Genomic DNA, 22,531 nt, shown 5'->3' on the forward strand with positions numbered 1-22,531 from the left:
GAGTGAGTGTTTGCTCTGTTTGGGTAGGGCTTTGGCTAACTTGTGCAGGAGTTACCTCTGGTTGTCTAAGAGTGGAGTTGGAGAGGCGGCCACGGAGTTGGTCAATATGCCTTCTCCAATTCCTACTGTCCTCGAGCTCTAAGAAGTAAGAGCGAGGGCCAGTGATGCCTATCACTGTGGCAGGAATCCACAGAGTTCCCCCGGCATAGTTGTGGGCATATACCGAATCCCCTAAATGTCCGAATCTTGCATGTGGGGTCTGGGTTCGATGAGGCAGAATAATTGGGGTGTAGCCGGTCTAAGTGGGACCTTAGCCAGTGACCCATGAGAAGCTCGAAGGGGCTGCTCCCTTTAGTGGCACTGGGTGTGATGTGCTGAATTAGCAAATAGTGGTCAACCCGTGTTTGCCAATCTTCCGGGCCCATCCTAGAGAGGACCTCTTTTGCAGATCTCACCATTCTCTCCACCTGACCATTGGAGGCTGGATGGAATGGCACGACCAGGGCATGCCTGATTCCCTGAGCTGCTAGGAAGGTTTCAAATTGCATGGCCGTAAATTGGGGCCCGTTGTCAGAGACCAAGACGTCGGGCAGGCCGTGCGTGGAGAAAAGTCTCTGTAGCACCTTGATGACTGCTTCTGCCATAGTGGAGGTCATCAGGACTACCTCTAACCATTTCGAGTAGGTATCCACAATTACGAGGAATGTCTGGCCATGAAATGGGCCAGCAAAGTCAATGTGCACCCTAGACCACGGTGCTTGAGGTCACTCCCACTCCTTAGCGGGCACCTCCGGGGGAGCTGGTCTGGACTCCTGGCACTGTGTGCAGGTAGCCACCCATTCCTCTATCTCCCTGTCCATGTTAGGCCACCACACGTAACTCCTAGCCAAAGACTTCATCCTGACAATTCCAGGATGCCCTATGTGTAAAGCCTCTAATACTGCAATGCGCAGTTTGGGTGGAACAACAACCCAGTGCCCCCACAGTAAACAGCCATTTACAACCGATAACTCATCGCGTTTGGTGAAATACATTTTGAAATCAGCCCCAAAAGGCCCCTTGGGCCACCCCCTCCACACCAAGTTCAAAATTTGTTTGATGGTGGAGTCCTTTACAGAGTGACGGGCAACTCTTTATTAAGTACAACAAGTGAGAACAATCCAGTGAAGGTTGAGACTGACAGCAGCCCTTTTGTAGGGAGCTGTCAGACCCTTCGACCAATAGGATTAAACTTCTGTTCCTGCTGGAACAGAGGACCTTGGTGGAAACCACTGTAGTTAGAACAAGTATCTAACAGGATAGGCTTGTGTGGCTAAAACTAGTCTCTTCTATACTTGGGAGAATGTAAGTTTAGCCATTTAAGTTTTGAAAAACTGCCAAAACTTAGCTTTGCCTGGGTGAGTCTGATGATCAAGGCCCAGTTTAACTGGTTTGAAATATGTTAAACCCCAGTGATCATGAGAGAGAGGGGGAGGGAGGGGGGAAGGGAGATATGATAGACGCAGACAGACAGACAGACAGACAGTGGTAGATAGTTATAGAAACAGAGATAAAAACATCACTAACACGGTAATGTGGTAGAGACAGCTCAGATCTACCTCTGCTTACACTGCTTCAATTTAGAATTGATCATTTTATCATTTGAGTCTACAATCCCTGCGGCTGGATTTTGATAGGAACTGATTCTCTCAACAGCTGATATGATACCGAATGTTGCAACTGTCAACATCATGGTTTGGAAATCTAAAAATAACTTCAAATCAGAGGTGGGTTTCCGCTGGTTTGCCCTGTATTGGATGAACCGGTAGTGGCGGCGGTGGGAGGCTCTGCCACCCGCCAGGATGTTTCTGCGCATGCACAGAGAGAACTGGTAGCAAAAAAAATGGAAACCCACCACTGCTTTAAATATCAAAAAAAAAAAAGGTTTTATAAGCCATGAATCCAAAATATATGGAAAATTTGGTATGTAACCAGGGAAAAATGTTATTAGAAGAGCCTAAATTGGCTGAAGTTTAACAAGGTGCTTTTTCTGGGACATTTGGCCACCTACAAAAATAAATTATTGAAGGCAGGTGCCTTTTTTCTCCTTTCTTTAGAATGTATATACAATTCTATGCAATTCTATACTCTGTTTCCCATATTGCCTGGTTGATGACTTTTAAAATTATTGTTAATGGTTTCCGCATAAAATGGGTTTTCTGATTTATTTGTATATGCTTGTTATGAAAGTGAGGGTTTTAGTATTATTTTTTATTGAATCAAATAAACTGCACTTTACACGAGGAGGGGAATTAAACCAACCTACTGCCTTTGCTGCTGTTTCTTCTCTTTAGGATGTCCGACGGCTCGAAATTCCTGCTGAGCTCGCAGCTCTGCTCCGCTTGGCTCAGGGTGAGTAGAATGCCTTGCATTTGAATAAAGATGGCATCCTTGGCCTGCAAAATGTTTTCAGTTCACTTCCAAAGAACGGGTTTAAAAATAAACCTAAAGATCACCTTAAAAATTAGGATTCCACGCCACACCCCCAGCTGAGGATTTTCCTGCTGTTCTCCCACCTGCTTGAATATTTTCTAAGTACTTCGGATCCAAGGGAGGTTGTTTTTATCTGATAATATGACTCCTCATTTTAGATGTGAAATTCAGAAAAAGTATTTAAAGGTTCAACTTAATTTGACAATTCCTAAGGTGCATATAGTATATTCAATGTGTAAACGGTTGTAAACGAGAGCTGGTTGCCAAGTGCCCAAATTACAGTCCCATGACCCTGAGGGTGGTGTGATAGTGATAAGTTCAAGTACAGGTTGTAAATCACTTATTTCAAGGCTGTGATAAATTTGAACTCTCATTAACAGCAGTTAAGTCAAGGGCTACCTGTACAGTAGTGAACTTGGAATTGATTGCGAAGGTGTTAAAGGCATAGTTTTGGTTTTCTTGGTTCAAGAATAAAGGCAGGGAGCCTACTAAAGAAATAAGAAGGAACTTATTCCTATAGAAGACAATGACAAATGTAGACAAGGATATGAAGAATATCTTAGCATAATTATTAAAACAATGGTATTTCCGGTAATAATAGGTGGCTCATGAAATCTCTACACTGAGAAAGGATGAGAGAAAGAAAACAAACAAATTACGAATGGGGAGATGATAATTAAGTACACTGTGGATTTCAAGGAGAACCATCAATCCATTCCAGAACCAAAAAGAAGTGGATGCTTTTGTGATCAACAAGCACAAATATTTTATTTTAGGGTCAAAATCAGGTGTGATTCACTTTACACTTTACATTACAATTGTCTTGCATATGAGTGAAGTATTGCCGGCGGATCACTAGGAAAAAATATTGTGCAATGGAAAGAAGATAGAAACAGAAGAACAGATATGAGGTCAAGCAGATCATTGGAATGTCTTCAGAAGGGTTATGAATTGAGCAGATCCTTGGTGCTTTCTGAGCTTGCTAGTTATCTTCCAGACATGTCATTACCCAAACTAGGTAATATCACCAGTACTGATGATATTACCTACTTTGGGTAATGGCATGTCTGAGTAATGAAACATCTGTAAGAAAACAAGGAAGCTCAGAGAGCACCAGGGACCCCTCATTCCAAACCTGAGCTACAAATATTCTCCTTTATTTGAGCTATGAATTATTTCTAGAGGCAGGTTAGAACTGTGAACATTTGTCCATAAAGTCACAACCCTACAAGTCAAAACTGACTAAGTGACACCTAACCAACATGCATACAGTGATGGCTTGTTTAAAAGAACATCTGTTCTTTTAAAAGTATTCTTTTTACATTCAAATTCCACAGACTAAAAACAGGTTTTCAGCAGTTATCGTACTTAATATCCCAAGCCACACTGTATCAGCACGTGGACACTTTATTTGAGCTTGGGAGCATAGTAGGGCTTTGTTAATATTTGGATGGCATGACCATGGGATAATTTCAAAGCTATAGGCTAGACTGGGATGTTGAAAAACATCCTAGAATAAGGTAACAACAAACTGCTTCTGCATTGCTGCCAAAATTGTACTGCTACATATCCTAGGCATATGTTAATGTTAATTTAAGTTTTATTTGCATTTTTATTATGATTTTATTGTGAATTTACCCATTTGAATATCCCTCCCCCTCTATCTATCTATCTATCTATCTATCTATCTATCTATCTATCTATCTCTATCTATTTCTATCTATCTATCTATCTATCTATCTATCTATCTATCTATCTATCTATCTATCTGTCTATCTGTCTATCTATCTATCATTTATCTATATCTATCTATCTATCATCTATCTATCTATCTATCTATCTCTATCTATCTATCTATCTATCTATCTATCTATCTATCTATATCTCTATATCTCTATATCTCTATATATCTATATCATCTATATCTATATCTATCATCTATTTATCTATCATCTATCTATATCTATCTATCTATCTATCTATCTATCTATCTATCTATCTATCTATCTATCTATCTATCTATCTATCTATCTATCTATCAATCTACATCTATATATCTCTATCTATATCATCTATATCAATATCTATCTATCTATCTATCTATCTATCTATCTATCATCTATCTATCTATCTACATCTACATCATATACATATACACATACATATATGTTTTCGTAGATTTTCATGGGTGTAGGTATGCTGTCTTCTTGTGGTTGGGTCTTTTCCCGTGTAAGATTGATATTGTCTTGGCAACGTTTTGGCGAGGTCTCACTCGCCATCTTCAGGCTGGCGTTTTCGGCTTAAAGCGTGGTTGGAGCTGCCGTCTTTCTGTAAATCTTGGTGGGGGGGGTGTGGAGTGCTGGCTTTGTTTCAGTAAGTGGGTTGATTGGCTATGTGGTTGTATCATGATTGGTAGATTGGTGCTGATTGGTGCTGGCTGTGTGTCCATTGTTGTTTTGTGTTGTAACAGCCTGAGTGGTGGGTGGGGCTCGTTTGTTGACTAGGGCTGGTTTCCAGATGTCTGGTAGGTGGGAGGTATCGTCCAAGGGTGGGTTCCTGCCAGTTCTAACCTCTTCTATAGAAGAGGTTCCACAAATCTACAGTGCCGTTTAGAATCGGTTCCAGCTCCCTCCCTCTACCCATCCGCACATCATCAAGATGAAGAGCGAGAGGAGGAATTCTGGGAGTTGAAGTCCACAAGTCTTAAAGCTGTCAAGTTTGAACACCCTAGGGTTTTTTTTTCTAACGGGTTAGGGGTGCAAGGGTCTTGTCACTTGACAGCTTTAAGACTTGCGTGCTTCAAATGCCAGAGTTTCTGAGCCAACATTTTGGTTGCTAAGCAAGAGCGTTGTTAAGTGAGTTTCACCACAAGTTGCCCACATCCACCCAATCACCTGGCTGGCAAGCCACTCCCACCCAGTCACATGGCCGGCAAGCCACTCCCACAAAGCAGGCCACACCTACAGAAGAGGTTCTAAAAATTTTTGAAACTCACTACTGGTATCGTCACATTTATTCATGTTGTGGGGGTGTTTCTCTATTTCAATAGCTTTCATAATTATTCTCTTGTTGAAGTGTTCAGTTTTGGAGATTAATTTGGTTCCTTCAAAATCTCCAAAACTGAACATTTCAACAAGAGAATAATTATGGAAGCTATCGAAATAGAGAAACACCCCCACAACATGAATAACCGTGACGATACCTCCCGCCTACCAGACATCTGGAAACCAGCCCTAGTCAACCAATGAGCCCCACCCACCACCCAGGCCGTTACAACACAAAACAACAACGCGCACACACACACACACACACACACATGTTTTCGTAGATGTTCATGGGTATAGGTATGCAGGTCTTGGCGTATTCGGGTCTTTTCAATCTTACACGGGAAAACACCCGAATACGCCAAGACCTGCATATATATATATATATATATACATACACATACACACACACACATCTATCTATCTATCTATCTATCTATCTATCTATCTATCTATCTATCTATCTATCTATCTTTACCTCTACATTTACATCTACATCTACCCTTTTCCCTGAAAATAAGACCTCCCCGGATAATAAGGCCAAGCTTATTTCGGGGTCAAAAAAAAATAAGACCATGTCTAATTTTGGGGGAAACACGGTGCCTGCCTGCCTGCCTGCCTGCCTGCCTGCCTAACTGCCTACCTACTTACCTACCTACCTATCTATCTACCTATGGTTTATTTTTATGTAAGCCACCCAGAGTTGCAGAGAGATAGGTGGCAAACAAATTGAATAAATAAATAAATAATGCAGACACTGGGAGCTAAGCTTGACTTAAAGGAAATGTTTGTTTTTTTCCCCCAAAAGAAGTCTCTCCCCTACTTCATTTCTAATGCTGAAATTACACCTGGATCAAAGGTGGGTTCTGGCAGCCACTACTGCCGGTTTGCTCGTGGGCCTGCAGTGTGCCCTTGGTGCTCAGCGCGTGCGCATGCGCAGTACAATAAAAATTGTTCTGCGCATGCACAGAAGCAAAAACAAGATGGCAGCACCTACAGCACCACCTGGAGAACTGGTTGAGGGGCGTGACAGGCCTGGGTCTCTGCCAGTTCCAGCGACCCAGGCCACCAAACCACCTGGTTTTCCATTCTCATGTTAGATGGTGTACTTGAATTGGCATGCCTTCATTATATTGAAAGATGATTCTATCCTATGCAAAATATTGTCTCCGATCCACACCGATCCTGAACTGGGGAAAAGGATCTGTGGAGCAATCATCAGACTTTTTCCAGATAGCATCTCAAGCATTGTTCTCTAGGGATAATTCCTTGATTCAATAATCTCTTTTAGCAGTTCCCATAAATACTGTTGTAAAGCATTATTAAAGCCCTGGGAAACATTAAAGGGGAGAAGGAAGAATATCTGAGAGTAATGCGCCCTTCATCCATCCGTTCCTTTCACAAAGATGATGAGGATCTGGCAACCAATTAGCTCACCTGAGCTTTTGCTCCAGTGGGAGCGGTCCAAAGGCAGTTTTACAGCATCCCTTCTGGAGATAGATAGTGGTGGTTTTCCACTGGGGGGCACTCTTGCCTCATCCTGTCTCCTTTGCTCCTTCGAGTTCTCACTTGAAGCCAAAGAGCCGTAGCATCTTCTTCCCTTCTCCCTAGGGCGCTCAGGAATAGTTTTATGTTCTTTAGCATTGTAGCTGGTTATCTCTCTCCCGCTGCGAAATGGACGTGTGAGAGAAGAGTTAAAACAGAGGCACTGGCAACAGTGACTGACTAACCCTTATTATGTCCCTCCCATTGGCCAACAATTGGAGTTGTGGTTTTTTTTTCTTTGAATTTTTAAATAGTTTTAAACTTTTGCAGATCCACAAATGGATGAAACGGATAGAGCAGAGGTCTGCAACCTTAAACACTCAAAGAGCCATTTGGGCCTATTTCCCACAGAAAATAAAACACCAGGAACCACAAAAGCTGGGGGGGGGGGGCATGGCCAACCCGATGTCACTCACTCCCACTGAGTCACATGACCCCCTCAGCCATGCCTACCCAGGTTTTGTAGCTCTCTATGTTTTCTTTTCTATAGAGCAACTTCTTAAAGAAAGTCATAAAAGGAAACCTCCAGCATTTTAATGGGACACATCTTTCTCTCTAGGGGACCAAAATATTATTCACAATATCACTGCAATTGTCCCTGTACTCATAGGTTGCAACAATAGCAACGAGGGTAACAATCACAATAGATAGTCCTCAACGTAGGACCGCAATTGGAAATGGAATTTCCCTCTCCAAGCAAGACAGTTGTAAAGTGAATCACACCTGATTTTATAACTCTTTTGGTCGTGTTTGTGAAGTGAATCACTACAGTTGTTAAGTGAACAATATGATTGTTAAGTAAATTCATTTTGTCCCATTAACTTTGCTTGTTTGAAGTCACCTGGAAAGGTTGCATACAGTGATCATATGACACACACACACACACACACACACACACGATGCTGCATAAATACAATGCCAAGTACCAAATTTTGATCACCTGACTATATAAATGTTGTAACGGTCATAAGTATGATGTCCCACCGTATGTCATTTTTTTCAGTGAAGTTGTAACAAATGGTTTTGAACGGTCATTAAACAAATGAATTGGGGGAAAATAATTCCATGCTCAAAGTCAGTGGGCAAAATTCCTTGGCTGAAAAAAAAAAATCCTCTGAAATAATTAGCATTTGTTCTATAAACATGTCCCACTAGCTAGAATTCTTATTCTAGCTCAGCCAGATAACATTTTGAAAACCCCAAAGTAATTAAAAGTAAGGTTCTACATTTAGGCAAGAAAAACGGAATGCACAGGTACAGTATAGGTGATACCTTACTCAGTAGTAGTAACTGTGAAAGGGATCTTGGAGTCCTAGTGGACAACCATTTAAATATGAGCCAGCAGTGTGCAGCAGCTGCCAAAAAAGCCAACACAGTTCTAGGCTGCATCAACAGAGGGATAGAATCAAGATCACGTGAAGTGTTAATATCACTTTATAATGCCTTGGTAAGGCCACACTTGGAATACAGCATTCAGTTTTGGTTGTCACGATGTAAAAAAGTGGTGGAGACTCTAGAAAGAGTGCAGAGGAGAGCAACAAAGATGATTAGGGGACGGGAGGCTAAAACCTATGAACAACGGTTGCAGGAATTGGGTATGTCTAGTTTAATGAGAAGAAGGACTAGGGGAGACGTGATAGCAGTGCTCTGATATCTCAGGGGCTGCCACAAAGAAGAGGGAGTCAAACTATTCTCCAAAGCTCCTGAGGGGAGGACAAGAAGCAATGGATGGAAACTAATCAAGGAGAGAAGCAACTAAGGAGACATTTCCTGACAGTGAGAACAATTAATCAATGGAACAACTTGTCTCCAGAAGTTGTGAATGCTCCAACACTGGAGGTTTTTAAGAAGGTGTTGGAAAACCATTTGTCTGAAGTGGTGTAGGGTTTCCTGCCTAAGCAAGGGGTTGGACTAGAAGATCTCCAAGGTCCCTTCCAACTCTGTTATTCTAAAAATATATCACAGTCAATGTAATACAACCTTTCTCAACTTGGTCTCCCTTGTATTGATGGATTACCACTCCTTAAATTCTCTGCAATGGTCATGCTAATAATGAATTCCAGGAATTGAAGAGGGCCCCCAGGTTGGGATGGCCAATCTGCTCGTTCCTGGAGCCTGTAGACTGCAACATGCTACGTTCATACTTGTAAACATTGGCCATTACAACATGGGAGATTTAGATCACATTGCTGCCAGGAAAAATACATGGGCATATCCCTGCACTGAAAATAACTTTTCACTTGGGTTAATTTACACTCGCTTTTCACATGAGGAAGAGCTTGAACTTAGTTCCTTTTCCATCTTTTTTAGATCACAATCCTGCTCAGAGTAATCAAGTCACTGAAGTGTCCCTTCCAGAAGTCAAAGCCAAGGCTACCTTCTCTCTCCCTGGCGATATTAACAACTTTCCTTTCTCTACATTTGCCCAAACTCACTTCCAGGTAAGACTGCAGAGTCAGTAAATGAGTTTCCTCTGATTTCCTTATGACCAGAACGGTCTTTAGGCTCCTTTTTCCTGTTTCTTGTCTGTTGGATGGACAAGTTAGGTCTTGTGAGTGAGGTGGGCTGCAGCATTGTCCTCTTGTCTTCCAGCTATTGGGCATCTAAACTCATTTCCTTTCCCTTGGTTGTGGCTGCCATTACATATGTATAAAAAGGTCCTTTAGCTCAGTGGTCTCCAACCTTAAGACTTATGGGCTTCAACTCCCAGATAATTCTCCAACCTTGGCAACTTTAAGACTTGTGGACTTCAACTCCCAGAGAATTCCACAAGTCTTAAAGTTGCCAAGGTTGGAGAATTATCTGGGAGTTGAAGCCCATAAGTCTTAAGGTTGCCAAGTTGGAGACCACTGCTTTAGCTTATGCCTACCCACCCTTGTCCACAAATGCTAGAAAGCAGGAGACTGTGAATTCAAGGTCCTGCCTTAGCTATGAAAGCCTACTCGGTGATCATTGGCCAGCCACTCTGCCTTAGTTCAACCCACTTCACAAGGTTATTGTGGTGGGAAAAATAAGAGGAGGAAGGTGTGTTGGATATGATCACCGCCCTTAATTATTTGTAAAGATAACAAAAAGCGGGCTACAAATAAATGAATAAATAAAATGGATGCATGGGGGGGGGGATTGTGACCTAAATGCTTGTAGCGCCACATTCCCACCATCTGCCTGTCTTTGGTCCTTTGTAGGTTGTGAGTTTTCCAGCCCTTGGACAGCCCTTGCAAGAGCCTTTGACCCAACTCCACGCTGAACACAGACAAAATGCTCTACAGCTAAACAAGCTGGTAAGAAGGAACAACGAAGCATCTGAATCTGCAGCTACTTCCCTGGCTTGATCAAAAAAATGAGATCAAATCCAGTTTAAATTCAGTGCATGATTTAAATAAAGATACAGATTTAATTTATGAAGACTCGAGGATCGTGGGCTATTTCAGGCTAGAGGGAGCTTCCAGGAACCTCAAGGTCTTCTCAGGCTTTTATTCCTGTTTGGTAAAAGAAGGATTTCAAGGAACTTCCAAGGAAGGAAATTCTGGCTGACCAGACCAGGCCTAACATCTTCTAGATGCATTTGTAGTTCAATGGCTTATAATGGAATTTAGAAAAAGAGGATTTCAGCAGTTAAGAATAGTTTGTGCTTGTGCCTAAACTGGATCCTGTACAAGTGTCTGAGCCAGTGGTAGGATTCCAATTTTCTTACTACCGGTTCTGTGGCTGTGGCTTTGTGGGCATGGTGTGGCTTTGTCGGCATGGCAGGGGAAGGTTACTGCAAAATCCCCATTTCCTTCCTCACCCCACTAGCCTGCTTTCCAGCTCCGTTCTTCTGTTCAGGGCAACAAAAGAAGATCAGCTGGAAGGCAACGGGGGCGGGGCCAGCCTATTTGCTGATTCTCTGAACTACTCCACATTTCTGCTACCGGTTCTCCGGAACCTGTCAGAACTGGCTGAATGCCACCTCTGGTCTGAGCCCCATCTTCTAGCTTCAGAAATTATTTCAGAGGTCAGATAGGAGAATGGGCACATCTTTAGTAAGACATCTTCTCATATACATGTGGCTGTTTGCCAGTCTTCCCCTCTTCCTACTGCTCAATGCAGCATGGAGCTATTGGTGAAAAGAATGGGACAAAAGCAAGTTTGAAAACTCAGTTTTGAGTTTCTTCTGCCCTATGCAGCTTCTCTGGCTATTCCCAACAAAATCTTGCCTCTTGTTTGTTTTCACAATTTCCTCCCCATTATGTAGAATCTTTTTTGTCCAGAAACCACAGGATTACTTGGGATCTGTTATCTAAATTGTGATTAGAATTGTGCCTAAAGGCTCAGGCAACCTTTCTGTGGGTAAAGCAGGGACGTGCGGTCAGGGGAGGCAGGGGAGGCAGATCCTCACCGCTCTCATCATGAAAAAAAAGGGAAAAGGCGCTGAGGAGCCTCGGGGAATGTGACTGCGCGAGCTGCGGTCCCCTTCATGTTGAATCAGGAAGGCGGGGAATGGGACCACGTATGCAGGACAGAGGGAGGTGCAGGAGGCTCCTCTAGCCTCAGCCTCCCTCCTGCACACGTGGTCCCATTCCCCGCCTTCTGTCGGATTCTGACGCCGGAGCTCATGGTTCCAGGGCGAATGCGCATGCACGAGTGGCTCCCTTCCTCGCACTGAGCAATGGCAGGTTTACGGGAAGTTGCTCGCGAAAGGACGGACTTTTTGGACCGTCGGCTACCGTTTCCCAGCCAGCTCGCTCGCAAAAGGACCCTAGAAACCGAGTCGTGGCCGGCGCCTTGCTAAGAATTCCCCGCCTTCCTGATGACATCACCAGCCTCACCAGCCATAAACCTCACCGCACGTCACTGGGGTAAAGTATGACTGGGAAGCTATCATAATAGACCTTTGATAAGTGACTGTCCAGAAACTTCATATGGCCTTTTAAAACATATTGAGTAGTCCTTATCTGCCCTCAGGTTTCTGTTCTTATCTAGTGGGCCTGTGCAGAAAGTGGTTTGTTACTTGGGTGTGTGATGTCATTCAAAGAGGCAACTGATAAGATAAGAATGTCAGGAACAATGGAATTAATATATTACCTTTATCATGTGTTTATGTTATGTAGCTAGATATGTCATAATTTTATGATCTTGAAAGAAGAAAACTTGCTTTTTAATCATGGTTAATTATACTATTTTCTTTTAAATATTTTAATTGGGGTTTTTTTTTCTTATAAAAGGAAGGAAAACCACATTTTACTGTTGCTCATACCTAGAGATATTACAGGTAGTACTCTGAGGAGAGAAACAGAGAAGAAAGAATAGGAATAGCACACTAATCCTAAATTCCTAACAATCAATGTATTTCTTTACCTCCTGTTGCATTTCTTGGTCAGCTGCAATAAGAAAAATAAACCTACTTCACTAACATGGATAGAAAAGGGAAAACAATCTCTAGAAGTTATAGGTTACTGGCAGAACTCAACTTTTAGTATGTAGAAAGTCTCAGTTTTCAATTTCTGGCATTTCCAGTTTAAGTTTAGTGATAGAGAGGAAGAACTATATTTTCAAGAAAGGCTGAAGTTTTGGGACATTTTTAGCATTATAGTCTGCCAAAATAGAACTATATTTTGATTCTGTGCTATTGCATGCTATCCAATGTGTAGGTTCCATAATTTAATCTTGATTTCTGTAAAATAGATGGGGTATGTGCGCTAAGACTTTCTTTGAATTTTGGGAGTCACGGGCTCTAATGCCCAGGGGATAACCTAGCCCTGACTTCTTGCAAGGATGGTAAGGAAGGGTCAGAGATGAGATTACTCTGATTTTTCTATCTATATCTAACATCAACGTCCCTTGTTTTTATGGTACATCCCCTCCTCTTCCTGCAGATTTTGCGATTCATCAATGACCGGGATTTGCAGGGCATCCACGAACAGCTTCTAGGGAACTACATAGCAAGCCGGGGACTGGCCAGCCCCCCCCTACGCAATGAGCTGCTGAGCCAAATAGCTACCCAGCTCTGGAAAAACCCAGATCTGGAGCAATGCCAACGAGGCTGGGTGTTGATGGCTATCCTCCTGAGTGCCTTCACACCTTCACCAGCTCTGGAGAAGCCTCTGCTGAAGTAAGAAGTGGGGCTTTTTCAGGGGTGGGCTTCAAAAATTTCAGCAACAGGTTCTCTGCCTGGTTGCTGGGTGGGCGTAGCCATTGTGGGCATGGCCTAGTCGGTCTCCCCTGAGCACCGGAGGCCCTCCGGAGGCCAGAAATGGGCCCTTTTCTGGCCTTCTGGAACTTCCAGGAGGCCCATTTTCCCCCATCCCCGAGCCCTGCACTTACCTCGCATCCAAAATGGGCTGTGTGGAGACTCCTGGGAGGGGGGGGCTGGGAGAGCTGGGCCAGCCAGGTGTGGGATTTGGAGGTTCTCTGAACTGGCCATAACGTTAGCTACGGCTTCTCCCGAACCCAGGCGAATCCATAGCAGCCTTTTTCCTCCCTGGGTTTCGGGAAGCATTGGAATAGCAGCAGTGGTTACTGAAGGCTCTTCCTTTGCTGGGATATAGGTTTGTGTCAGATCATGGCCTGGAGGGCTACAACGGAATGTGCCAGCACAAACTCTTAACCTCCATGAAGCAGATGGAGGGTTACTTGGAGCTGTCCCGCAGTTTCCCCCCCACCCGCCTGGAGTGGACTGCCAACCAGAGGAAAGGCAAGATGGTGTTGGAAGTCTGCACTTATAAAGGTAATAGTTGCTTTCCTATTCAGCACTTGATCAGTCAATCAGAATAGAGTTGGAAGGGACCTTGGAAGTCCTCTAGTTCAGGGGTGTCCAAACTTGGCAACTTTAAGACTTGTGGACTTCAACTCCCAGCAGAGCTGGCTGGGGAATTCTGGGAATTGAAGTCCACAAGTCTTAAAGTTGCCAAGTTTGGACACCCCTGAACTAGTTCAACCCCCTGCTCAAGCAGGAGACCTTGCGCCATTTCTGAGAAGTGGCTGTCCAGCCTCTTCTTAAAAATCTTCAGTGATGGAGCACCCATAACATCTGAAGACCAGCTGTTCTCACTATTAGGAAGTCTCTCCTTAATTCCAGGTTGCTTTTCTCCTTGATTAGTTTCCATCCATTGTCTCTTGTCCTGCTTTATGTTTGCGGTTAATAGGATTTTAAAAACAAGTGGAGTGTGGAACTGTATGTGAAATCCACTGAGGTTCTCTGTTCCAAAGGTTTAAGTCTAATTAGCAAGACTGCTAGAACAACAAACCTTTATACAAAATGTCTCCATTGTTTTCTTTTGGTCTACAGAGAGAGAAGGGTTTCCCATCCCACTGCAATTTATAATGCAATGTTAGCATGAGAGCAAAGTCAGAAATCCAGGGGATGAGAACAGACTGGGCCACTTCAGTAACAAAATACAGGAGTCATCCAGTTGTATCACCATGAAATCAGTGTCTCTCTCTGTCCTCTATGATAGACAGGTTGGAGAAAGAGACATAACAGTTGAACCTCGGTCTGCTCTATGGTTTAAAATTGAGGGTAAAAACATGGTGGTATGGAAGATTCTAAGTAGGGTTTACAATATTTCTGAGTAAATATATAACACTAAGCGGTCGATCTCACTTTGTCCCTACAGTGAGCTGCTCACACGGCAACCTGGTATGCCCATTCACTTTTGGCAGTCCTTTCAATGATCAGGATGGCATCCTATGTACCTACAAGAGAGGCGTCCAAAAGAATCCAACCTTGCAGAATTAAACATATATTGTTGTTGTTGTTAGTTGCAAAGCTGTGTCCGACCCATCGTGACCCCATGAACAGTGTTCCTCCAGGCCTTCCTGTCCTCTACCAATCTCGAGTCCATTTAAGGTCATATCTTCGGTGACTCCATCTAGCCACCTCATTCTCTGTCGTTTTCTTCTTCTTTTGCCCTCAATTGTTCCCAGCATCAGGGTCTTCTCCAGTGAGTCCTTCCTTCTCATTTGGTGGCCAGAGTGTTTGAGTCTCATCTTTGGGATCTGGCCTTCTAAAGAGCAGTCAGGGTTGATCTCCTCTAGGACTGACCGGTTTGATCGCCTTGCAGTCCAAGGGCCTCGCAGGAGTCTTCTCCAGCACCATAATGCAAAGGCCTCAATTCTTTGGCGCTCAGCCTTTCTTATGGTCCAACTTTCACAGCCATACATTGCAACTGGGAAAACCATAGCCTTGACTATACGCACTTTTGTTAGCAGGGTGATGTCTCTGCTTTTTAGTATGCTGTTTAGATTTGCCATAGCTTTCCTCCCCAGGAAAAAGCATCTTTTTATTTCTTGGCTGCAGGCCCATCTGCAGTGATCTTGGAGCCCAGGAAAATAAAATCTGTCACTACCTCCATTTCTTCCCCATCTATTTGCCAGGAATTGAGAGATTCGGATGCCATGATCTTAGTTTTCTTAATGATGAGTTTCAAGCCAACGTTTGCACTCTCCTTCACCCGCATCAAGAGGCTCTTTAGTTCCTCTTCACTTTCTGCCATTAGAGTGGTATCATCTGCATATCTGAGGTTGTTGATATTTCTCCAAACATATATATGAAACAATATATTTTGAGGCGCGGGAGACTAGGAAAGAAATATGACTAGTTGGCATGCACTCTACAGTATAACAAGATTTTCTTATAGGTTATATTCATAATTTTTAAACTCTCTTTCTTTGGTTTAGAGGAGAGGATTTCAGCAGAAGTAGAATCGTGGACCACAGGAGAGCAATATGCAGGCTGGATCCTGAACTCAAGGTAATCTAAAGGCAAAGAGAAATTGGATTTGCCTCTTTTTTCAAAAACCCAATTAGTTGTTTTTAGATGTCCCCCAGAGCTGATGACTGATTCTTTGATAGAATTTCTAGTTTCCAACAAAGATCTCCTGTTCCTTTAAAAACTAATCCAAACAATCTACAAAACTATCCTTTATTACTTTGTAGCCTTTACAAGGTAATTCAAAAGCTTGGGGAAAGCATAATTTTGAAGGAAAATGATAACGTTTGTTTCATTTACTCTTGAAACAGTTGTCTGGATTCAGTGGCCCTTATTAGTTATTAAGTGGTGAGTCTTCTGCCGTGAGAGATTTGATATTAATGGACCACTGGATATTAATGAATGAATAATTCAATTTAATTTGGGCTTTAATTAATTTGCAAAAGCCCAACTCTATCTCAGTTGCGTAGGCCCTATGATACCTTGAAATCTATTAGCTTTTCTGGGGCATTTTATGATATTCTTACACATATTGTTTATATGAGATGTTAAGTAACACATAAGTAGTAGTGCGGAAGCTGGAGGAAGAACATATGCTTTTCCTTCCTGTCTCCAATTCATACCATCTTCCTGGTCCTTTTCACTGCTTCATAGTATCCTCTGCTACCTCCCGTGACACTCTGTCTCCTCACTTTGTTGATCTCAGGGGTTTGGATACCGTCCCTCGCGGATGGTCCATATCAATGTTCACCGGCAACAAGTGGCAGGACTTAGCAGGCTGTGACTTTGTGTTGGATTTGGTTGGTGAAATGGAGGAAATAAATTGCCCTTCTCAGTCCTCCTCTAATTATCCTATTATCCCTGAGAGGGATGTGAGCTACTTTCAAAGGAACTCTCCAAACAGGTAAGTGACTGCCTCCTTACTTCCTGTCCCCAGCAGCCTCTCTCCTGCATCCCCAGAAATCTCTGCTTTTGAGACCCCCACTTTCATTTCTTTTTTGATAGGATGTCCTTGGATATCCCTCCTGCACCAACCTTTAAGGCCCCTTCTTTCCCTCCACCTCCCCTGCCTCCCGTGTTTGACAAGGCAGCCCATCCAGGTGAGTCTCCATCTCAGGTCAGGAGTTCAAAAGGCATCTGAGAATGCTGGGGAGAATTTGATCTTTGCATCCTGAAGCCATAAAAGGCTCCCTATATTTGGATCTGGGTGGGAGGGGGAGATCCTCAACCAATGCATTGAGGATAGGTAGAGAAAACGAGCAAGGGATGGTAATGAAGTGACAGGAGTTTTATTTCTTTGATTAACAGTGATTTTATCTCTTCCTCCTCCCCCTTCCCGAATTAGGCCCCATGGATAGTCCAACTCCCCCTAGAGAATTGGATCACTATGTGGATGGCCTCTTTAAACCACTCTTACATGCTGGCTCCAGACCTCATATGTCAGTAAGTCTAATCTCATCTAAGTTTTTTTTGCTGTTCCTCATACATCACTTTCTGATACCGGTGGGTGGGCACTGAGAACAGAACTGCGATGGTGGTTATGATCACTGCCTTTTTGCCACAGATATATGATCTCCAGGAGTTGCTAGAGATGAAACTAAATGTTGATATCTCTTTTTTTTTTTCCTGCCTCTCTGCAGGCTATGGAAAGTGAGGCAAACCTGACTGGTCATATGAAAGGAGGTGGGAAAATTGGACCTATGAATCAAGGAGTCTATTCAGGTGCGAGTTTGAATGCAGGGAGGAGAGCAACTTGATAGGATAAATCAAGGGTGTCAAACTCACATCACCACGGCAGCATCATGTGACATATCGGGACTTTCTCCCACTTCTCTATACTGGGGGTGGGCAGTGCGTGACACATCCAGCCCATGGGCCAGGAGTTTGACAGCCCTGAGATAGATAGTGGCTTCTGTGACTGTTCTTTTTTTTTTAAGCCATTCTGGAATTGAGGCTTATTATTCACACTGCTGGGATGAGGATTACTGGCCTAAATATTTCTCCTTGCACCCAAGGAAGTTTTTTTTAAAAAAGGGAGGGAGGGGAGGAAAATCACTGTACAAGGACATGAAAAATCTCTAAAAACATACAATTCTGTATGCTTCAGATACAATAAATCCTTTTTATAGGGGGAAATGTAAAAAAAAATGTTACAATGCTCATATTAGTAAATGCATTTGTAACTGCAGGTATCTTTTACAAAGGTAAAACATATGTGCCCATAGAACTAGAAAATTCCTTTGCTGCTGTTTTCCAAATTATGGTATCTTTATTATGTGAATCAGCAATATCTTTCACTCATATCACATTGCATGACATGATGGATGACAAAATCACACGGGTATCTCAGTTCAGCAGTTCATTTAGGGACCGTTTGAAGTTACAACAGCACTAAAAAGACACATGACTATTTTTCACACTTAGGACCGTTGAGGTATCCCCCATGATCGCATGGTTAAAATTCAGACACTTGGCAACTGACTCATATTTATGACGGTTGCAGTGTCCTGGGTTCATGTGATCCCCTTTTGTGACCTTCTGACAAGCAAAGTCAATGGGGAAGCCAGATTCACTTAACAACCGTGTTACTAATTTAGCAATCATTCACTTAACAACTGTGGCAGGGAAGGTCATAAAATGGGGAAAGATTCTTTAAGAAATGCCTGATTTAGCAAAAGAAATTTTGAGCTCAATTGTGGTCGTAAAACGAGGGCTGTCTGTATTGCATGCCCCTTACCACACTAGTTAAAATATACTGTTAGTTGAAAACCAGAGGATTTTTCACAGATATGAACAGAACCTCAAGTGAATTTTATTTAGAGCCATCATATCTGGGCTGCAAAACTCCAGACAAACGCAAGGATAGCATATTGTTGCAATCTAGTGGTCATCCAGGCTTGCACAATGCAAATCAGGGAGCCATAATTGGTTGTTCATTTCATGGGAATAAGCCAGATTCTCTCCATTCATCAGGTTATCCTGGAATGATGACCATGCCAACTTTCCCATCTATGCCAGTTATGGGAGGAATGATGCCAGCCACCATGCCGGGAATGCCAGGTAATGGGAACACAATCACTTGAGGCTCAGATCAGGGGTGAAATCCAGCAGGTTCTGACAGGTTCTAGAGAACCGGTAGCGGAAATTTTGAGTAGTTCAGAGAACCAGTAGTGGAAATTTTGAGTAGTTCGGAGAACCAGTAGCGGAAATTTTGAGTAGTTCAGAGAAACCGGTAGCGGAAATTTTGAGTAGTTCGGAGAACCAGTAGTGGAAATTTTGAGTAGTTCGGAGAACCAGTAGCGGAAATTTTGAGTAGTTCAGAGAAACCGGTAGCGGAAATTTTGAGTAGTTCAGAGAAACCGGTAGCGGAAATTTTGAGTAGTTCGGAGAACCAGTAGCGGAAATTTTGAGTAGTTCAGAGAAACCAGTAGCGGAAATTTTGAGTAGTTCGGAGAACCAGTAGCGGAAATTTTGAGTAGTTCAGAGAAACCGGTAGCGGAAATTTTGAGTAGTTCAGAGAAACCGGTAGCGGAAATTTTGAGTAGTTCGGAGAACCAGTAGCGGAAATTTTGAGTAGTTCAGAGAAACCAGTAGCGGAAATTTTGAGTAGTTCGGAGAAACCGGTAGCGGAAATTTTGAGTAGTTCAGAGAAACCGGTAGCGGAAATTTTGAGTAGTTCGGAGAAACCGGTAGCAGAAAGTTTGAGTAGTTCGGAGAAACCAGTAGCAGAAAGTTTGAGTAGTTCGGAGAACCAGTAGCGGAAATTTTGAGTAGTTCAGAGAAATTGGTAGCGGAAATTTTGAGTAGTTTGGAGAACCAGTAGCGGAAATTTTGAGTAGTTTGGAGAAACCAGTAGTGGAAATTTTGAGTAGTTTGGAGAACCAGTAGTGGAAATTTTGAGTAGTTCGGAGAAACCGGTAGCGGAAATTTTGAGTAGTTCGGAGAACCAGTAGCGGAAATTTTGAGTAGTTCGGAGAACCAGCAAATACCACCTCTGGCTGGTCCCAGAGTGGGGTGAGAATAAAGATTTTGCATTATCCTTCCCCTGACATGCCCACCAAGCCACGCCCGCCATGCCACACCCCACCCACCAAGCCACGCCCACAGAACCAGTAGTAAAAAAATTGAATTTCACTACTGGCTCAGATGTGATGAAGCTTGTGTAGCTTACGCAAGAATTGCTGTGCATTTAACAGCATGGGGAGACATTTGCATTGTGATTCTATGTGACCCCTTCTCTCTTTTGTTTTTGCTTTCAGCTATGATGATGACTCAGCCCATGATGCCATCAATGGATCCTAACCAGGCAGCAGCTCAGCAGCAATCTGCCATCAACCAACAAGCCCTGTTTCTGGTATGCGACAGCGTTAGAGTGAAAGAGTACGCAAGACAGTGAATTGTCTTGGCTGGGAGTCATGCCTAGTTTGCCAGTTCCCACAACAATCTGAAGAAATCATTTCTTGTGCAATGCAAAGCATCAAAGGGCCAAGTTATGACCGAGAAGCTAATACAGGTAGTCCTCAACCTACGACCACAAATGGGCCCAAAATTTAGGTTGCTAAATGAGAAATTTGTTAAGTGAGTTTTGCCTCATTTTGCGACTTCCAGTGCCACATTTGTGAAGTGAATCACCGCAGTTGTTAAATTAGTCTCAGAGTTGTTAAGTGAATCTGGTTTCGCCATTGATTTTGCTTGTCAGAAGGTCGCAAAACGTGATCACGTGTTCCATAGGACACTGCAACCCATAAAAGTGAGTCAATTGTCGAGCATCCCAAAGTAAGTCATGTGACCACGGGGATGCTGCAACAGTCGTAAGTGTGAAAAATGGTTATGTCACTTTTTTCAGTGCCATTGTAACTTCGATCGGACACTAAGTGAACTGTTGTAACTTGAGGTCTACCTGTACTAGGGAATGGGTTTAATAGAGAGAGAAATTGCCTCATGGAAAGGGGTATTCTTTTGCTAAATGAAATATACAAACGGGTGAATTCCTGAATTAAAGATACACCAGTGGCACCATATTTACAGGTAGTCCTTGACTTACAACAGTTCGTTTAGTGACCATTCAAACGGCACTGAAAAATGTGACCTATGACTGTTTTTCAAAGTTATGATCTTCGCAGCAAATCCCCATGATCATGTGATCAAGATTCAGATGTTGGGCAACTGGTTCATATTTATGACCGATGCTGTGTCCTAAGATCATGTCATCCCCTTTTGCGACCTTCTGACAAGCAAAGTCAATCGGAAATCCAGATTCACTTAACAACCGGGTTACTAACGTATCATCTGCAATGATTCACTTAACAACTGTGACAAGGAAGGTCATTTAATGGGGCAAAACTCACTTAACAAATGTCTCACTTAGCAACAGAAATTTGGGGCTCAATTGTGATCATAAGTCCATGAGTGCTGTATTCATTGTGTTTGTGTTAAGCTTTACTTAAGAGCAAGGGGGGAGATATTAGAGAATAATAGATGTACTGTAGAAGAGAAACATAAAGAGAACAAGAAAATGAAACCTTTAAAACATAAAAGTGAAATCATAGTTCATTTACGATTAAAAGTAATCTGAGATCTGACTGTTGGTGGATATAAATCCACAAAGTAAATAAGAAGCAACAAAACATTAATTTTGTCTAGCATGGACCTCACCCCTTTCCTAAGAGGTCTGTAAAGGGGGCGTGCCTACCGCCCCTGTCCTATTGTCCCCATTTATTCGCACCCATTTCCTGTGTTCATGTCCATGTTTATACTTATGCCTGTTAACTCCTACACGTTTGACAAACTAAATAAATAAATAAAAATTTGATTTTGTAGGCTCAGCAGATGACACTTCAAGCCATGAAAATTTCAGAACAGGATCAGCAGCGGCAACAGAAGCATCGATCTCCTGAGCATTCACACCCAAACCAATTATCTTCACATAGATCACATGAACGTTCAAGGCAAAGGCAACCATCACCACCCAGTTCACCTACATCGTCAAGGCCAAGACGAGCAACATCAAAGAAGAGGACACCTGAACATTCAAGACGAAGGCCATCATCATCATCAGAAAGCTCACCCGAATCCTTAAGATCAAGACGAGTATCACCAAGGAAGCGATCACCTGAAGCTTCGAGGCCAAGACGAACATCACCAAAGAGCAGGTCACCTGAACCTTCAAGCCCGAAGGGAACATTACTCCCCAAGAGGCCTCCTGAACTTTCAAAATCAAAAAAGGTGTCAATAAAGGAACAGCCTTCTGAATCTTCAAGACCGATACAAGAGTCTTCTTCTCCTCCACCTCCACCACAATCACCGGTATTGAGTATATGCCTTATATAATTCTTTTTCTGGATAATATTCCATTTGGAATCTTCTGATGATGAAATGGGAGTAATATGGAAAACTCGAGTCCTCAAAGATGATTTAATGAAATCTCTGTCAGGATTAGAACGTATTAGAGAAGGCCGACTTTTTTTTTCCCCTTCAAGGATGCGGATATGTTTTGATCAAATGCTTTCCATGCATATTTTTATTACTCATCTGGGATTGGGGAAAGTGGATCTAGAACAGGGTTGTCAAACTCCCGGCCTCTGGGCCGGATGCATCATGCCCACGCCCAGTTTAGCGAAGGAGAAAAAAGTCCTGATATGTTACGTGATGCCACTGTGACAACGTAAGTTTGACACCCCTGATCTAGAAGTATATTTGAATTATACAGTGCAGCTATTTCTCTAAAGAAGAAATCAAGGACACGATCCAAATTGTAACCCACCTTCTGGTATGTGTCCTA

General features: G+C 42.8%; 1 protein-coding gene across 1 annotated transcript in view; it reads left to right on the forward strand.

Annotated features, from left to right (window-relative positions):
• Positions 1 to 22,531, forward strand: part of MYO15B (myosin XVB) — a gene marked incomplete at its 3' end in the record, with an annotated part of 106,731 nt that overhangs the window by 42,252 nt on the left and 41,948 nt on the right. The window contains exons 21-33 of the mRNA XM_081963086.1: positions 2,334 to 2,391; positions 9,372 to 9,502; positions 10,247 to 10,342; positions 12,917 to 13,152; positions 13,589 to 13,767; positions 15,720 to 15,792; positions 16,457 to 16,654; positions 16,756 to 16,850; positions 17,096 to 17,193; positions 17,391 to 17,472; positions 18,724 to 18,810; positions 20,010 to 20,104; positions 21,571 to 22,056. Of these exons, the coding sequence (XP_081819212.1) occupies positions 2,334 to 2,391; positions 9,372 to 9,502; positions 10,247 to 10,342; positions 12,917 to 13,152; positions 13,589 to 13,767; positions 15,720 to 15,792; positions 16,457 to 16,654; positions 16,756 to 16,850; positions 17,096 to 17,193; positions 17,391 to 17,472; positions 18,724 to 18,810; positions 20,010 to 20,104; positions 21,571 to 22,056 (1,914 nt within the window). The remainder of the gene's footprint in view (positions 1 to 2,333; positions 2,392 to 9,371; positions 9,503 to 10,246; positions 10,343 to 12,916; positions 13,153 to 13,588; positions 13,768 to 15,719; positions 15,793 to 16,456; positions 16,655 to 16,755; positions 16,851 to 17,095; positions 17,194 to 17,390; positions 17,473 to 18,723; positions 18,811 to 20,009; positions 20,105 to 21,570; positions 22,057 to 22,531) is intronic.

The sequence above is a fragment of the Natrix helvetica genome (assembly GCF_964273705.1).
Source record: "Natrix helvetica genome assembly, chromosome: 1".
Taxonomy (NCBI): Eukaryota; Metazoa; Chordata; class Lepidosauria; order Squamata; family Natricidae; genus Natrix; species Natrix helvetica.